This window comes from Amia ocellicauda, chromosome 9, assembly GCF_036373705.1.
Source record: "Amia ocellicauda isolate fAmiCal2 chromosome 9, fAmiCal2.hap1, whole genome shotgun sequence".
NCBI lineage: Eukaryota > Metazoa > Chordata > Actinopteri > Amiiformes > Amiidae > Amia > Amia ocellicauda.
The window spans coordinates 27,082,593-27,102,138 of record NC_089858.1 but is presented as its reverse complement, the minus strand read 5'-3'; the positions used below and the strand labels follow the sequence as shown (position 1 = coordinate 27,102,138).

Genomic DNA, 19,546 nt, shown 5'->3' with positions numbered 1-19,546 from the left:
AATACTATTATACAAATTTACCATTTGCACTTTTAACTTATTTTACTATTGTACCATAGTTTTACAGTGGATTCCTATATTGTTAACATGCCATCACTGTGCTTTACTATAATGGTGTATTGGAAAACCATTAAATATAATGAAAATCATTATACACCATGATACATATTTTGTTTACTAAGGTACACCATGCTTTATTCATGGTATAGTCCAATGTTGAAAAGTCTGTGAGAAAGCAATGGCTATTTTTAAGAAGCTGTGGCCCACCTTCACTGGATGCGACAAGGAGACAGCTGTCTTTCTTCTACTGTAGAATAACAACTGTGGGGAGGAATAAACACTATAAAAAGTCTCAAAGCTAGCCAAGACCTAACATGACCTGATATTCCTGACATTGCTCGCATTTCAAGGCTGCAGAGAGTTCTGTACCCCTGCCATGCTTTAGTTTGATCAGGTGGACGTAACAGCCCGGCACTCACTAGGGTGAGAATTACTCACTGTGCATCTGAGCGATCCAGACAACAGTAAACACAAAAGAAAAAAACCTCTCGCTCACATTCGAAAAAGAAAGATGAAAATCCAACATCCATACACACACAATTATAATAAGTGAAAAAATGTTCTATGCCTTTATTTTCCACTGGAAAATCCACCTTTTCAAACCACAGTGTATCCCATCGGAGCACTTCTTAAGCCACTGATTTCTCAGCTCGTGTCTCACCTTTCATTTCTAAGAATAACCGCTCCCTTTTTGAAGACATGTGCCAAACCACTTTGTGCTGAAAGAAACCCAAGCTTGCTAAATTTAGCAGCAAGAAGAGGCATATGGAACAATAACTCTGATGTTGCCACTCAAGTCCTATGGAACTGTTTAAGTACTGTAGAACAATTTAGAATTTGACAATTAGTTTCCCTCTCTTTTTCAGCCCTACTCACTGTGATGCATCCCCAAGTTCCACTGCACTGAACTGAATTAGTAAAGGCAAACAGACGCACTGAGCGTGCTCCCAAACGCGTGCTGTCAGGCCTCTCGCCAGCTTGCACATGCTGAGGCGGTAATAAAAACAGCGGCGCTTGATTGTTAGCGGACAGTCAAAAGCTCACGCACCAGTCTGTGGTGTCTGGTGCGCCCAGACACCTTCCGCCTCACCCTTCTCTGGAGGCACCCCAACCACGTTACCAGGCTGTTGAGTCCAAAGTCCTGAGATACTAAACACAGCCCGAAACCCTCCCTCAGTCTCCAGTTTGCAGGGATCATCTCCAGCTTCTTGTAGAAGAATTGGCTAAAATCAGCCAAGCAGATTTTTGGGGCTGTCTTGGATGCAAGTCACCATTTTAATATTAATTTTCCAAATATCCTTTCCTCTCTGTTTCAGGGTGACATTGACACTTAAGTTTTTTGCATGTTAGCAACTACCTTCCTATCTGAAGTGCTAAAACAAGGATTTCAAACTGTGCCAAAAGTGTAAGTACATTGGTTCCGGCTTGTCAATAACTCACCTGATGTCTTGTGTGTAAACGATTATAGAGGTAAAAACCCCTAATACTGTCTCCAGCAGCACTGTTTTCCTTCCCTGGATGTATTTCTATTCAACATCCCATCCAGTTAGGGTTTGGGCTTCGATTCTTTAGATTTGTAATGTTAAAGCTGCTGGAATCGAGCGTTTTCTTTCACCAAGGGCCCCTGAGGAAGCTTATTAGTGGGGAATTCAGCAGAAGCTAACTGTCCACACCTTCAAATCTAAAACTAAAAGGGCCATGCAAGAAAGGTTTGTGTAAAGGTCACAAAAAGGCCTAACCTTTTCAACAGCCATGCAAAAACTGAATGATATCACTTTTTTTCCATTCACCGAATATGTGAATCTCCAACACACTGTTGGAAGAATCAAGGTTTAAGCATCGGTTCAAGTGCAAAAACAATGCTTTCCGACTTTCTTACTTTCTTACAAGGTTACAGCACCTTGTTTGAATTTTGAGTTACTATATCATGAATGGGATAAGCATTGCATGCCAGATGGATTGATGTGTTCTCGAAAGCAGCCATGCTTTCTAGCCCTACTTCCACTAGGAAAACAACTCAATTAATCAAGGCCATGTGTCTGTTCTTATTCACATTTGAGCTGGAGCTTAAAAATTCAAGTTGCTGCTTTTATAAAATGAGAATTCTATCAAAATGAAAATTTAATAGCCCTGTTTTTGTCAACTTCAAAAGCATGCTGAAAGCAATTACGAGGCATCATTATAAACAGCCTAAAAAGGTTACTTACACATTAACTGGAATTAAAGATGAGAAAAATGTACCAGACATGCAAAGCAATTCCGCATCTTGGTGGAATAACCATGAAAGTATAAACCATTAATTGTTTCATTTCGGGGGGTTAGTTTGTTTTTCCTCAGAGTGGTTTGCCTAAAAGGAAATAAATAAAATATGAAGAGGAATCAAATGAAGACCAAAAGTGCAGGGGACAGCACAGAGTGCATTCCTGCACATAATTTATCTACAATCCTTTCATGTTTCGCATGTGATCCCCAACTATAGTAATCTTTCAGACAAACCACCACAGCTGTTGTGTCTGAGCAACACAGGCCTCTAGATCAGCATACCTTTTACCTGCAGAGGCATTGAATGCTGGGCTAACCTAGCTGGTGCTATAGGGTGGGCATATACACTACTCTCAGGAATACAGAAACATGAATAGAACTTGTTTGGTGACTTCAGCGATGTATGAAGGATGTTGGCAAAAAGCGGTTTGTTCTGTAGAGTAACAGGGTTCAGGCTCTCTCATGCTATTTGTCTACAGCGTTTTGGTAAGTGTTTAGTCTGACCTTCGTCTTTTTGCCTTTAAAGATGTGGAAAATTGGTGTGTCTGGATTGGTCAAATTTGTGCATAGATTTAGAACCAGTATATGCAATTACTTTAGAATCCAAAGGCAATCTTTATATATACATCTTAGTCTGGCTCTGATGATTGTCAGATGAGGAATTAAGTTCCAAATGCTGCATCTATCCTTTTTTAAGTAATGCTGATGTAAGTTACAATTAGACTGAATCTCGGTACTCTTTGCTGAGAACAGCAGGTAGCAGACAGACAGACCCAATATGGATGAAAAATAAGGTGAAAACTGTGGCCACAGCCTTGAGTGATGTGTTTAAAAAGGACTTAATTGCCTTCCAAAACATGGAATACGCTCCTCAGAGGGAAATGCATCATTGTTATGGGAACTCGCTGAAAGCTTCCCTTAGGATTGAATCCGATTTATGTTTTTTCTTCTTCAGCAAAAAGAGTATGTACGAGGAGACCCAGCCATCTTTAATCAAAACCAAGCACACCGAGAAACAAACAAGCAACAACCACAACAGCAGGGGAAGAAAATAAAAAAGCAGAAAAAAATATTTAGTCCTCAGAACCCCAATTACATCTGTCTCTCAACAACACTGTTTATGTCCTTCACAAACAAATGATCGTTCCCTCCAACACAATCCAGAACTCCACAGCTTACAAAAATACAAGGAAACACACAAAGAAGAAAGCACAAGCTAAAGAAGAGAGAGCAAAATCAAACGCAAATGTCTGGGATTTTAAGAACACTGTGGGAGGTCATGTTCTTCACATAATATGATGAGCCAAACACATGAGCAGGTAAGGAATAAGAAATATGTCTCAGGCTTGCATTCCATAACAACATTTATCTCTATGATTCATTAGATTGGTACCAGGCACGGCAACATTTGCCACCATGTGAAGTTCATGGAAATCAGCACCTTGTTGAAGTCATGCTCAGCTCCCGTGATAGCAGAGGAGTGATCAATGTTTAGACTCTAGAAAGCCTTGCACAGGTGGCTGCACAGCTTTCTCCTTTACGGTTTCGTTTTTAGGGGGGTCTGATAATAAAAGATCTTGAGCTCCCCCTAGTGGCACACCATTTAATATAAGTATTGGGAAGCTCCAATGAGTCTGCAAGCTTCTTCCTGCATCTATTCTTTGCTTAATAAAGATTGCATTGCAGATGGTTCTGGAAGCAAAAGAGGTTAATATTAACCTGTGTAGCTGCTTGTGCCATGCATGGAAGAAGAGCCTTAGGAATTGGAAGAATGGTGTGCACCACAATCTATCAGCATATTATTTGAGTAGTTTATATAATGACTGACTGACAATGTTCCTGTTGAGGTCAGGTCTCAAGATGGTTCAGAGGCTGAGGGTAATATTTAAACCTTCGCCCTTGTTAGAATATGTATCCCCAGAACAGCCATAGAAGCAACTCCGGGTTCTATTGGCAGGTGCTTTGAAAACTCTGAGAAAGCACTAGTTTTATCTCTGGCTAATCTCTGGGCTTTAAACAACAAGCCACAGAGATTAAAAAGATAGAGAGAAGATAACGTAATGCCCATATGAGTGAGGAAGCCCGAAGCGTCTACGCATACCAAAATGACGGGCTGAAAGCCTCAGGGATGTATTTTCTGACATTAAACAGAAACTGATGTCATCGAAGACAGAAGCTAACACACACACACACAACAAAATGTACTGTCAAACAATGACAGGAAGCAGTTCTCTGCTTCACACCCTGGACAACCTGATACTTGTAACCTGGGGCTAGGAGTTGTTAGGGGGTTTAGTAGGGGGTTACATTTTGCATAATTATAGCTAATTATCTCATCCTCAAATTTCTGTCTCCAAGGATTCATGAAATTCAATTCTGGTGGCCAGTGCACATTTGCAAAATGAGTGAAAGTTTATTAGGAACAGCACTCTAAATGGCAACTAATGAATCGCTGTTTTCTATTTTCCCTTCACAAGTCTGAAATTCTCATGCAGAACTGCTGGTAAGTTGAGATGTGTTAAAAATAGATGGGGATTGGTAGACAACTAATGCAATTATATTCAACCAATTGGTAACAAGTGTATTCTACAGCACAGCATGCCGGATTGTTTAGGTGCAGGGATAGCACATAATTCAATACAGTTCCATAGCATTTATCTGAAGTGAATTTGTGCAAGTGTGTGGTGTATTTTTTGAAAAGGGGTTGGAGGAAACCTAATCTAATTTAATGAACAAGAAAATAACATTTTTATTTGCAGTTTTCTTTTTCAACTTGGTTTATGGAACTACTGCTTAAACTGCATTTATTGTACAGATCCATTTTAAACCACTCACAAGTTACAACAAACACTTTGAACCACAACAAAACATATTTCCTATTCCTGCAAAGACAATATGAAAGACTAAAAGCACGCTATGTGGCCTGAATCCTAATTTAAACCAACTTAAACCAATTGGAATAATTGAAAATTCAGGACGTCAAATCAGAGACTGCATATCTGCATTATATAATCAAAACAAATTATTAAGAACACAAAGGTCTTGTCATTATCTACACTTCTAACAGATAAGCAGTGGCAAACTACATAAAATAGGCAAGTCAGGATTTTACATGAACTGACTCACTGAGCATCCGAAATGGGTAAAGATTCACTGGACCAGACTTCTCTTTTGTAACATTTCTTAATCACAATTTAATTAACAATAATTTATTTGGATTCATATTAAAAGCAGTCTTTGACTTTCAGGGAGAACGCCTAGGCCTAAATGACCAAACAGTGTATCTGTGTTCACGATACAGATTTAAACGTCATGGTTCTAACACTAGTGTTTTTGCTTAGATTATGATTATTTTCGGTATTATTTTTCTCTTTTTTTATCACCAGTGCTTGCAAACAAACATGTATTGACTTCTCTGTTCCCAGTTCTATAAAACAAAATCTTGAAGATCCATATAGCTATTCCACTGTGAAATTGGATTATTCTCATTGTGTTCTTAAAAAAAAAAAAAAATCACTTCAGTTGTCCTGTCCCTTAGATACTCACTGACCCTACATGCTGGGAAATGGAGAACTTCTCCATATCCAGGGCATAGTTCTACCCTGACACTCTCCCAAACCTGTTATGTTAATCCCTTACCAAAACAGAGGCTGAATACATACATATTTGACAAGTAAACTTTCATTCCCAAGCTATTTGAATGAAGCTCAGAGCACGTTTCATTGTTTGGGCCATAACCTAAGAGGAAAAGAGTTAACAAAAGAGCAAAAGACTGACAGTCAAAAATGACAGGAACGATAGCACTGAAAGCATGATACAAGGTCAATGTGAAGGAAATTCCTGGACGCAAAACCTAGCGAAGGCTTATGTGAACGGACAGAGGCTTTTTCCAGAACTTAAACAAAAACCAACGATCACGTGTATTCTTCCCTTTCATCCACCTAATGTGGATCTTCTTCCAATTCTGCCAATAACCATGAACCAGATGTCGCGTTCGGCCGGCACTTCTAAGAACTGCACATGGTCTTTCTTTCCTTTTTTCTTTTTAAAGCAAAAGTGATTTCAGGCCAATCCCCCCGCAGGCCTCTCAATCTGACTTCAGATTCTGAACAGATGATGTCGCCTGGCATCCAAGACAAACACGCAGCCCAAATACATCACTCCTCATTCGGAAGTAACAACAAAGAGAAGCAACAACTTAACACAAATGGAACCTGCTGCCAGCGTCTGTGAGCGAGCCAAGAGACTTCACATCTCCGCCTCCTCAATCTGCACAGATAGGATGTTATTATTATTTTTTTGCTTTTTTTTGCCATCAGCCCTTATCACCTAGTGCACTTTTGACACTGTGAGGCAACACCTATGTTTCAGTTCAAATATCAACACAATGAGCCATAATCTGAGGTTTTATTACTTCTACGGCCGCCAGAAACCAAAATTTGAGGTCAGTACATCAGGCTAAATATTTCAATTTTTCTACCAAGGGAAGGGAATCAAAATATTGCTGGATTATTTTGTTGTTAACAGCAGGGTGTCATCTGACAAACGCTGGTTATACAATTCAGCACTCTATTTACGCGTTTCACAGTTTTAAGACAACAAATTGGGGCTCAAACTACAACTAACTATCTATGACTAAAAGATGGACAAATTGTTAGACTTAAGAATAAAAATCTAGTGGGGCAATTATGCAGTGAATCAGGGCTTAAAACCAGATTTAATGATATATGGTATCCTGCAGGTGTTTATGGGTATATTCAAAATGTTTAACCAATGTTTAGAGGAACCAATAACAGGGGAGTAGCATACAAAAAATTAATAGGTTCAAAGTCTCAAAAGAAGAGGAATATTCTAACTATCTATAAGGAGTAGCCTATACATGACAGCAAACTAAATGCTTAAAGTGATATCCCTTAATCGTCCATCATCAGTCTGGCCAAACCATGAATAGATTCTGAAAATAATTTAGAAAGGAAAGGCAAAACATGTCTTTATCTTCAGAAGGATTACTGCAGAAGCAGTGATTAAGAAGACGGATAAAGTGAAGCCATCGGAACAGCTCGATTCTGCTTTTTGTATTTACCTATAGGACCCTGTGACAGCACCAGGCTTGCCAAAAACAATATTGTCTTTAGGATCACATTATGAGAACGTACAGTCTACTATTCCCATCAGTAATATTTTGCAACAGTGTGGGGAAGTCTGTAGACAGTCCTTTCCCAGATGTGACGTCACTGAAATCAAGATGGAGCAGAACACCCTTAATGATTCCCGAGGACACCATTCCAGGAAGGTCTTTTGGCCTGAGAATGTTATACAGCTTCCTGTCAGAGTGTGTGTGTGTGTGTGTGTGTGTGTGTGTGTGTGTGTGTGTGTGTGTGTGTTTGGTGGTCTTTGGTTACTGGGTGGCCTGCAACACAATACACATCCAGCAATCAAGAGGGACTTTAACAGTAGAATAACAAGGAGAAACATCATTCATACTAGGCCCTACACAGTTGTCCCAAGCCACAAAAGTTGAGAGTAGAGACTACACTGAGTGTGAGAAGACATACAAAAGAAACAAAAAGGGGCTTTCTTTGGATTTTCTACCTCTGTTGACTAACATAACATTTTTTTTTAAAGCCATATATTTCTTTATTGTGTGTGTGTGTGTGTGTGTGTGTGTGTGTGTGTGTGTGTGTTTTAAACACAAATGACAAAGGAAAGACATGAGGAAGACATTTTACAACAAACTGTGGTTCACAGACAAACCATGGCCAGATTTTACCAATTAGTGGTTTGTATTTTTTTTTAAATGCATCAAATTTCTAAATCAACCTGATTTTTATTATTATTTTTATATATATAGTGTATCAAATATATATAGATATTTAGATTATTAGAACCAGAATAAACTGGGGTCTTCATTATACTGTAGATTGGCCTTGGGCATACACATATTACATATATGCCCATATATATGGCCCTATACATGTATACACACATGGAAAATCATGTAAAAAAAAACTGAACTGAAATAACTGTTTAAATGTAGTAAAAATAAGTGTCCTAGTGGCTGGAATCAAGAAGTAGCCCAAACTTATTGGGCAAAAAAATAAACAGTATTGAATAAATTAAAGAAAAAGAGAAGACATACACAGTTCATGTTTTCAACTCAAACAGTACTGCAGTAATAACCTTAACAACGCTGAGGTTAATCTTCCAAAGCACCAGTTTTTCATTAAAGAAAGACAAATCAAATAAACAGTGATGCAGTTCAGCGACATCATTTATGTTTCCAAGGAAATATAACCGTGGCCTTAACCTTCTAACATGTAAAATAATAGGCTGTTTCTTGCTGAAGAAATATTGTCACTCCTGTAAGCAGGAGATAAAATTACTTGGAAGGATCAAGAGACCCCTCCACTCCCAAATGTGTTTATGTCCCTACATTCACAGCATTTAGGTTGATGTTGTTGGTTTGTGTTTTTGGAAAAGTTGGGTATTAACAGATCAAATAGCAAGGTGCCATCTGTTATGCCCGTTCACATCATAGTCTTGTTAAAACTGTTAAATTGAGGTGTCTTTTTAATCATTAATTTCCTGTCCTGTTTTGACATTTAAAAGCACATTTCTTTCAGTGCAGTAGTGTGTGTAAAGTAAGATCTCATGGTGTCTGTATAACAATGCCCAAAGCAAAGTGTTCCCACTACCACCATTATTTTGAGCAGGAGCTCTGGGCTGAGCTCGCTTCTCCACGTCTAACATTTGTTCCAGATTGTCTGACAGCAACTGTAAATGTTTGAAGTGAAAATCTATTGAGAAGCAATGTCACTTTAGAAAAAACAAAACAAAATGTATTTTATTATCCATGTCAACATGTTTGGGGAATTTCTGCTGGACTGAGAAAAGAGCTTAACATAAACTGGAGCAAATCACTTTGAAAGTCAAAGAACGTAAGGATGCCAAGAATGACAACTAAAATAAAACAAAAGTAAGTTTTATTTTGAACATACACACAAAAAAGAACTTAAAAAATATATCATGAAGTGTACACCCCAACCCGCACCCACAAAGAAAAAATCCTCTTTGGGCTTCAGAGCTACAAATTTAGTTAATATAACATTTCAGACCTGATTTTACTACTACAGCTTAGAAAAGTACAAACAATGCTTTAACTTCATACACATGTCATCCTATCTGGAGAACAGCACCTGGGTTCCAGATATAACAGAGAGACTCCAGATTACAGTACAAAAGCATCTCAATGAACAACCTGAGGGTTCAGCACAGCATCGCCGCTGCACTGAGCAGTATGGGGAACATCAGGCTACAGGGATGCAATGCCTATAAAAACAGGCCTATAGCTAACTCCACTGAGTCCTCTGCGCCTCCTCTCCTCAGGTAGACTGTCACCTGGCAGCAGATTCCAGCAGAGCATACACAGTTCTTTCACTGTCTATGGGGAACAGAAAGATGACATCTTTACCAAAAGACACTTCCAAATCCCCCCTCTCTGAATCCCCCAGTCCATCCTACTCTGTTACCCTTAGAAACCTACTTTGTGTTGTTTTTTTCACGTCAGAGAATGTAACGTATTGCGTCCACTTTTCAACCCTAAACGAGTTTTGGTCGGTTTGGGAATGTGGCCGGGCCATTTTCAAGTGCTACCATGGGATCATTATGGTCCACACAGGGAGAACTTCTGCTTGATATCTAGGTGGCCATGGTTTTGGATCTCGGATTCCAGGGGAAAGAGTGTCACCCATTGGTGCAATAACACCATGCCAGCAAAAACCTGACTTTCCTCTGATGTTTTGCACCCCAAAGTCTAACCAGGACTGATTTAGATTCTGAGCTCTGGATCAGTTTTTAAAGCTGTATGGCAAATCGATGTGCTCAGTGGTCTAGCACTGACATTCTTTACACACAGGATTAAATATCGATAAATGTTTTGCATGTTCAATAATTTGCAAGTGCTTTACTCTTCATTACTCAGCTTATAAAGGGATACTGAAAGATCCCAAGGGTTTGTTTGGTCTTGACAGTATGACACTTTAAAAGGCTTTAATAGACTAACAGTGTAAAATATATTTGGATTTCTTATGGAGAGGATAGAAACCTCATCCATTTATTTGTGTTGCCTGATGAGGAGTTTTGATAGCAATGTAAACTAAACTAAGGCCAGTTATCAATCCATCAGTTGTTAATAAATAAATATGGGATTCTCAGGCAGGTGAAGCCAAAGGTTGATTTCAATTAGATGCCAAGTTGTTCTCATTGCCTCTGTGAATTTCAAAATCTAAAAATATGTATGTACACAAAAAGAAGTCTTGTTAAATCAAGTTAGTCTAAATAAAAGGCATATCTACACAACATGGTATAAGTAAGCCTCTGGTATGCTTACTAATATCTACACACTCACTTTCAACATAACTTTGCGCAGCTAAAATAAACAGAGAAACCTCTGCACTACATGGTACAATCAAGAAATGTCTAAACAGGGGGAGGGAACATTTTGTAAAACAAATAAAGCCCACATTCTTCTAAGAATTCAAAATCTCTAAGCACACCTTAAAAATGATAAATGGAATATTTGATGCAAAGCAATGTCTGTACCTGTTCTTCATTAAAAATACTCAGAGGTATATGTTTGCTAACATGAGAGTCCACACATCAGCTATATTGCTATATGACTGATGTGCCCTTTGCAAATTGAGCTGCCTTTGAGGCTGTTATAGAACACATTTAACATGAGGATGATGGACGATTAAGATTGAGAAAGTATCAGTAAGTATTTAAAAGAGTATACTTTCAAACTAAAGAATCAACATATCATTTTATAGTGCTGAGCAAAAACAGAAAAGCAATTTTACAGGAAGAATATTGATTAAAAATCTCAAACAGAAGCTATCAAACTTGATGGAGAAAGGTTTAATGCCAAGTGTGCAGGTGCAGGATTAGGACTGCACATTGGAAATGCAGAGCACCCCTAGCACAAACCAAAAGCAGGCAGCTTAAACTGTATCATTACCGAATGCAACAGTGGGTTCCACTGTCTAGCATGAAAACAGCTAAGGTTTGGAGCAAAAATATGGCTAACAGCAATATGGGACCACAGTTAATTTGATCTCACTCTCAAAGACAAAGACAAACACACACCACCAAGCTTGGGAGCAAGGTTACATAGCTGCTTTTTTGACAGAAATCATCATTCCTTCCCTGTAACACAATACTCAACTGGTCGGGTTGGGTACACAAGCCTTTCAGAGGCGTGCATGAAATATAAACAGACATATATTGTCAGTTTTACTTTAACCTTGCATTGAGACGTCTACGAACAAATATAAATGCTCTGAAGTTTAATATTACTCTCTATATTCCTAAGCATGGTATATTTGTAAATTAACAGAAACACCAATACGCAACCTCAGGGTATCACAATACCCTAGCACGTGTGATCAATTACAGTTCACTTCCTTTCCGTGGGACTTAGGCAGCTTGACACATCGGCAGTATAATCCTCCTGCCAAGTGACTTCAGAGGAGAGAAGCTGAATTGGAACAGACAATGAGGCCAGAAACGCATTAAAGGAGAGCAGGTTGACAGCAGGGCAGGGCGAGACAGTAAACAGAAAAGGATAGAGATCAGCACCTTTGACGGCCGCCCTGTGAAAGGTTCTGCATTAACGGTTTTGGCCTTAACAACCCATTGCAACATTGAATCTCACTCACAGCTGCATTTGACATTAGTCTCTCTCATTATTAGTCATCTTATAACCATTTGTTCATATGATAAACTCTGATAAACTTAGACTCTGGGTTTTAATGTTTTAGACTGGCAGTGCTGTTTACAACGTAGGGTGGCCAATAGCTGGGGCACTGCTGAGCATGGCCCTGGTGTTTGTTTCTGGAGAAATGCATTTCTCCAAGTCTACAAACACATCCTAAATGAGGCAACTGACATAACATCTTCTGAAGTACACCCTATTATAATCCCTAATTTGGGCAGCATTAAATGAACAATAAAAAACATTTTAAAAATATTGCTCTGGGATTCATTTAAACTGCTTGCTCAGTCCAAACCTGTATATATCTGGCCACTTACATCATATTTTGCCAATGGCAAGCCAAAGACGGACAGCTATCCTGCCTTGTAGTTTGTAAATTCAGCATGTAACAATAAGGGCTACACTTATAATAAATTATAGCTCCCTTACAACTTCAAAAAAATGTATTAAAAAAACATACATTTGGAAAAATACCTAAAAGGTTAAGGTTAACACTTCCAGATCGCATACACAGATTTATTTCTTTCATGATCATATCTTTCCAATAGTTCTGGAAGAGCAGTTACTGGAGACTGAATTAACTTCTTCACACCTCCATTCAGCCAATTTAGAAAGGAAAAGTTTGTATATACATTTGTCATTTAACATGGGTTATTGTGGATATAGTTGGAAGAATTGAATTATAATTGTATAAGTAACTGAGGTTCTGATACATAAACCCATAAGATATTATTAAAATTACACAAATTCAATACAAAAGTGTATCAGCTCATAAGATTTCCTAAAGGAATTCCCCTACTTTACTGTATTTATTTATCTATATAGGAATTTGTACAGCTATGGGCTTCACAGTGTGTTTATTTTCTCAGAGGAAGTATTAGCACAGAGCAAGTCTAAAATTCACAAATTAAGCTGTTGTATTATTGGGCGGCTTCGTTTCATCTCCCTCTGTGGTTTCTGAGGTACAATTGTTCAGGTTCAGCTTTTAATGTAGTTCAATGCGATAGCAGATAGCTGCCTATTGTAGTCCTGGTAGATATCAAATAAAGAATGGCAAATCTACAAACAATGAGGGCAGGCTTTTTATCATGCGTATTTCTGAATTTTCCAGAATATACCTGAGAGACTTCACTCATTGATTCCTGCACTGATGGGGCAAAAGGAGCAAAGACAAAACTTCATTTTCAAGCCGACAAACAATTGAAGCCTTCAACATTGGGCAAAACAATCCACCAGAAATAAGTGTCCACTGACACAGGAGGACCAAACAGATCTGCAGAGTGCAGCGTGTGATTGCCTGCCATTTAAAAGCACTCCTTCATCTGAATGCCGATCAGAAAGGGCATGTTGGCCATGTGAGGTCCGTCTGCCTGACACGTGGGACCTCGTCTGCTCTTGGTTTGTCTACACAGCAGTTCAAAATCAAGGGCACACATAAATACAGCCTGAAGCTCTTAATAAACTCCAGAGAGGTAAAGTACATTGCACACGCTAACCTGGGTGTAACTTCTCTGAACGTTGCATTTTTTACAGCTTCTCTCACTGAAGCCAAACGCCATACCTGACTTCAGGCTCAAGCTGCCAACCCTCACCCAGCTGAAACTGCTTGGCTTAGAGATGACAAAAAAACACTTGAGTTTCATTACACAAAAGCTCATAAGTTTTTACATCTGCAGGCTGATTCCACATGAAAAGGATCCACATATCAGAAGTCATTTTATGCTTGATACCGTTAGAAACAGAACAAATATGGTGAGAATAGTGAATGGGTTCTGTGGAAGTTATGAGGCTCATCTATTTGTTTTAATGTACTTGTTATTCGTGCCCTCATAGTTGGTGACCAATAAAACAAGCTTTGCTTACTCTAGCCCCAGAATGAATTCAGCGCCATTGGTTCGTGTTCTGTGTGGAATTTCTAAATTATAATTCAAGACTGTTGTCTTAAACTCAATTCTCAGTTCACACAGGAGAGACTCTACACGGTGGCCACTGTTATTACTAGGGTTAGCTTTCAGCAATGCCCAATTTATAGAAAAGGTTAATTTAACTCTAGTAACATAGGTGGTAAGCACTGAGTAGGATCTATTTTGTCCAAAAGGTACCAATTACTTGTATTTGTCTTGATGAGGAGCAATTTGTGTGTTAGGGAAAATCATTAATGAATGGTAGTATTTTAGGAACACTTAATCACGCTATAAAATATGTTTACAACTGTTTCCAGAACTGAAACACAAATTACAGTGCATTTTCCTCCTTGACATAAATATATGAAATTGTAGGTTTCATTCAGTGATCCAGTTTGAGTATTTTATTGAAGAAGCAGACTGAACATTCAGATATTTAGTTTCTTATTTGATTGCTAATTTCAGCAAAACTGCTCATAATGTTACACTGGAGGGGTACCATTATTAATAATCTGGCAAGCTTATGAAGAGAACTTCACAATTCATATGTTAAAGTATCGCTTAAAGGAAAGGTTTATTTAATCTAGCGGGTTTTTTTTTTTTTTTTTTTCCCAAGGATTTGTGGTTTACTGGTCCCACTAATGCAATCAAGCTCGTTTGCTTTGAGATCCTGGACCCATTGTTGTTTTAATTCACGAAAAGCTGAAGGTAGGCCCACATGATATCCGAAACTCCAGATGCTCTCTTAAGCACAAAGTTGGCATCAGCTGTAGGTCCTAGACTCATCTAAGATCAACAGGGCTCTGTTTTTATCCCATTTATTATAATTAAGGTACCAAAAAATAAAATGAATGTGCTCTTTTTAAACACAAAAATACATGCTAAGTTGCTAAGTGCCCACCCAAGTATTGCAGGGAATTTCACTGGAAACAGGAAATCTCTGATATTTAAGATTACCTTTGTCAAATGTTTCATTGCCAAAAAGTAAAACCTTGCTATTGTCGGATGTTGTACCCCCTGTACACACCACATAGGGAGATTACTTTTGTATGAATCTGAAGAAAATTAACAAAGATGGTAGTGTCTGGCCAAATACACCTGGCACTGTAAGTCAGCTCAAGAACTTAGTATTGACCTTAGTTGTATGAAGGTGATAAACAATTCTGATATGAACAATCTGCTAACAAGAAACAAGAGTGGTGTCTAAGTTCAAAACACTTGTTTTTAACACTAAACAATTTAATATTTTCCTTGGCAGATCCAATTTTCTGGCTCCAAATTCTTGTTAGGTTTGGCCCACATCAGTTAACTGTAAACTAAAGTCTCCCCATGTTTTTCCATTTAATTCCTGATATTAAAGGAATTAGAGAAGAGTGAAAAATTATAAACATTTTGAACATCCAGCTCTACCACAAGCTTCTCTTCCAAAGAACATGAGCACTCTCAGTTGAACAAAAGGTTTTCCACTCGGCCCAAGCCAAAACATTCCAAGACAAGTATCATGTTTGCTGGTGGTAAAATCAACAAAGGTTGCCACTACAATTTGTGTTGAATGTGGTCAACAGAGTCAAATAAGGACTGAAAACTTGAGAAAAATGACACCAAGTTGCTACTTTTCTCTCTGAAATAATCAAATTATAGAGGATATTTAGAACTCAATATAATAACCTACATATGCAAAACCTATACTTTATGTATGCACTCTGTATTGGTATAGGCCATTGCTGAGTTTTGAAGGCACTGGGCAGCACCTTCAAAATATCTCCCGCACAATGACAGACAGCCCTGCTTTGACCAATATCTTGAGTTGAGGTTTATTATAGACTGAGATGGGTGACTGCACACAAGCCTATCATCGCCTGCTGTTGAAGCCAAATCAACCAACATCTTTAATGTGATGTCTAGATTACAATCCAACAAGGTTTCCACTATTGGGCCATGCCAACAAAGATGGAACTGAGTCAGTGAGTATACTGTGTGCATGTGTGTATGCGTGTGTGTGTGTGTGTAGTAGCAAGTAACAACACAACAGGTATTAAAGTCTCAAGAGTAGAGGCTGCTCTTACCTTCGGAGTTGAGCGTGATGAGGGTGACGTTGTTGCCTGCAGCCTGACCCCCTGCCTGGCCGCTGTTGGACACTGAGTCGCTGGCCTCCGAGCCGCTCTCCGCATCCTCATTGTGGCTGTCATCCGGAGCAGGAACCTTCACCAAGATCGTGTTCTGTCTCCGGCCACTGACCGTGCTGCCAGAGAGGAGGCGGACCAGAACTCTTTGAGCACAGTGAAGATTTGAGCTATATATTATTTTATTTTGTTCTTCTTACCTAAAATGTCCGTTGAAGCCAATTGGCAAATACAACAGCTATGTACTGATTAACTTAGTAATTGGATATTATCATCTCCTGTAGCTTACTGGAATTAAAAGTTACAAAGAAATAAAATAAGCTTCATAAAAATAGGTGAACAGGAACACTGATGGATATCCTCTCAGTAACCACAGGCCAACAATGGCAAGATGCTTTTTCCTTTACACTGTATTTAAGTAGTGTGTTAAAAGTGTACTTAAAGTTAGTAGATTCACACATAAATTAACACAATCCTCTAATGGCATAAGATAATTGTTTTAGGAGTTTTTTACAAAACGAAAGTAATCAGCACTGCCATTTTCTATTTAATTTAGGCAAAATGATCTCAATTTAATAAACTCATTGTGTCAGCTTTTCAAAATAGATTCATGCTAGCAGGCTTTGTGTTCCTGGTAGATAAAAGAAAGAAAAAAAATACTTGATTCACTTATCCCATTCTTTAAAATAAGATACTACATCTAAGCTAGATAATTCCAAAATTGCTTTCTAACATCAGGCGAAATTTTCTTATATTTTAGGTTGCTAGTTAGATGACAAATTGTATTCACTTCACAATATTAATTATTTGCCTAAAGGAAGTGAATTTTTTCCTGTGTACTGTAATGAGCTTTGAGAAAGAGGTACTAACTTGCTGAGTAGGTTTTCCAATGACTCTGTTCCTCTGGGGACAGTGTCCTCCTGTCCCACAGCCTTGGGCCTGTCACCACTCACAATGACGTTAGTCTGTGGGACCACGCTGAAGAAAATTACCAGGGGAAAAAGAGAAAGCGATAAAGAGAGCAAGAGAGAAAGTGAGAGGGGGAAGGAGAGAGAGAAAGAAAGTGAGAGAGAAAGAAGAAAGTTAAATATGAGAATATGTATATGGACTGACTGTCATATATACACACAGCAGAACTGTTCAGATTGTAGACACAGACCCACAAACACACATATGTGTCTTCAAATATCAAACAGCATTTTAAGCTTCTGAGGACATTTTTCGAATAAATTCCCAAGTCATGACGTAAATTTCGTTTGTTTTCACATCCACATCACTCCCTCACCACCACCGCCAGCCTCCTCCTCCTTATCTCCCCCTAGCTGGTATAAACAGAACCACCTCCTTATCTGAACATCAGGTCTGGAGAGTGTCCGCAGTGACAGGGTCAGAAGGTGGAACCTGTTTGCCAAGTTTATTAGTGTTATTGTTAATAGGTTCCCTGAAGCATTATGGGCAGAGAAGTAGCCAGTCTACCTTCCTGAGAAATAGCTTAACAGGAGGCCAATTTTGTAGTCCAGCGCAACCGAGACTATTATTGAAAAAGAAACAATAGACGCTGAATCCTGACAACCTCTCAAACAGCCAAAGCCAGCAATAAAAACCAACTGTTGCCAAAGAAGATGGCGGTGCACACTACACAACTGAACAGCAATGAATGGCTGAAGTACATAGCAAGACTGGACTCTGTGAGGGGTACACAGGTTCACTGAATGGATACGAGAGAAAACCCGGAAACAGACTGTTAATCCAAACAGATTTTTGGTGTTCCCTGTCCCTGTGTGGAAACCTTAGTCTTAACTGTTATGCAAGTTTACCCTGGTAAATTTACCATAGGAATTTCCACTCTTAACATGGTTTTACTTTGCTTCTCCCATAGATTTACAGTGGTGTCTCATGGTTTTAGCAGGCCTGCACGGGGCTTTACTACAATTTACAAATGTAACCAGGGTCTACCATAGTAAACATGCCTTAGAAATACAGAGCATGGTATATAGTGTAGAAAATCACAGTGAAGGCACGTTGAACTGATAGGAAAGCATGAAATAAAACTATGGTAAACCGACAGTAAAACTATGTTTAACATCAATATATATATCTGTACAGTCAATACAAGCAACCCTGTCAACATAAGTCAGGATTTGCTGCTCAATATCACACAGCATCTGTGCCACAGAATTAGCCATGTCCTAGGTCTCTGTATTTTCCCTTATACACTTTGAAACACTTATTTTGAGGGCAGAGAAGCGAGCTGTGTATGAAAAGCGCTTCCCTATTTCATTATCACCCATCCACACATTCTTATTGACTTGTCTGTCATAAAGCTCAAGCTTTGCAATTTTACACTTGGTTGCCCTGAGCATTTGTGAACTCCCTTCCACACAGACTCTTCCTCAGTTTCTTTACCCATCTTAGTCTATCCATAAATTTGTCCATAAATTTGTCTATCCATAAACAGAGATGACTTTCATTGCTGGGTAACATTTTTAGTGAAAACTAGGAGAGATCATTTTAATATAGATTAATCATATATATGCACTTATCATATCAATCCACTGCTGGATGAAGGCCTCCCCAAGATGTTCTCACATCCCAATGAACAGTCTCTCTTTTCCAGTTTCTTTTTCCAGCTTCAGATTTCACTTTGAAATCCATTCTATAGCTTTTGACCTCCTTTTTCGTCTGTTTTCTTGCAGTGTGTCCGGCCCATTGCCATTTTAACTATTTTATCTTAATTCTTTCAGTGATGTAACATACTTTTGTTTGTTCTCAGATCCATTCATTTTGTATTCCAAACACACATCCGTGTTCTGCGTATTTTCTGTAAAATTTCTGGATGTAATGATAATAACATTGTTATTACCAAATAACCGGACAGAGTGTTACAAAAGCTAGCTTAATCATATTTATTCAGACTGCAACTTAGACTGGGGATGTGGGGAAGGAATAGATGTTTACACACACCACAAACTACAACCAAGCTCATTTTCCATGTCAGGACTGCCCTTCCCTTGCCAGCAAAAGTAATTTGACAATGACAAATAAATCTAAGCAGAAAATACAGCTCTGGAAAGAATTAAGAGACCACTGCAAAATTATCTGTTTCACCTATGTATAGGTATGTGTTTTGGTAAAATGAACATTTTTGTTTTATTCTATAAACTACTGACAACATTTCTCCCAAATTCCAAATAAAAATATGAATTGAATGGAATGATTGCCATACAGTGAGGGGAAAAAAGTATTTGATCCCCAGCTGATTTTGTACGTTTGCCCACTGACAAAGAAATTATCAGTCTATAATTTTAATGGTAGGTGTATTTTAACAGTGAGAGACAGAATAACAACAAATAAATCCAGAAAAACGCATTTCAAAAAAGATATAAATGGATTTGCATGTTAATGAGGGAAATAAGTATTTAACC

At 38.5% G+C, this 19,546-nt stretch overlaps 1 protein-coding gene across 1 annotated transcript in view; it reads right to left on the bottom strand.

Annotated features, from left to right (window-relative positions):
* The window catches only part of banp (BTG3 associated nuclear protein), a 123,165-nt gene that overhangs the window by 90,245 nt on the left and 13,374 nt on the right, over positions 1–19,546 (bottom strand). The window contains exons 5-6 of the mRNA XM_066713968.1: positions 16,992–17,099; positions 16,065–16,240 (exon numbers count right to left, since the gene is read on the bottom strand). Coding sequence (XP_066570065.1) covers positions 16,065–16,240; positions 16,992–17,099 — 284 coding nt within the window. The remainder of the gene's footprint in view (positions 1–16,064; positions 16,241–16,991; positions 17,100–19,546) is intronic.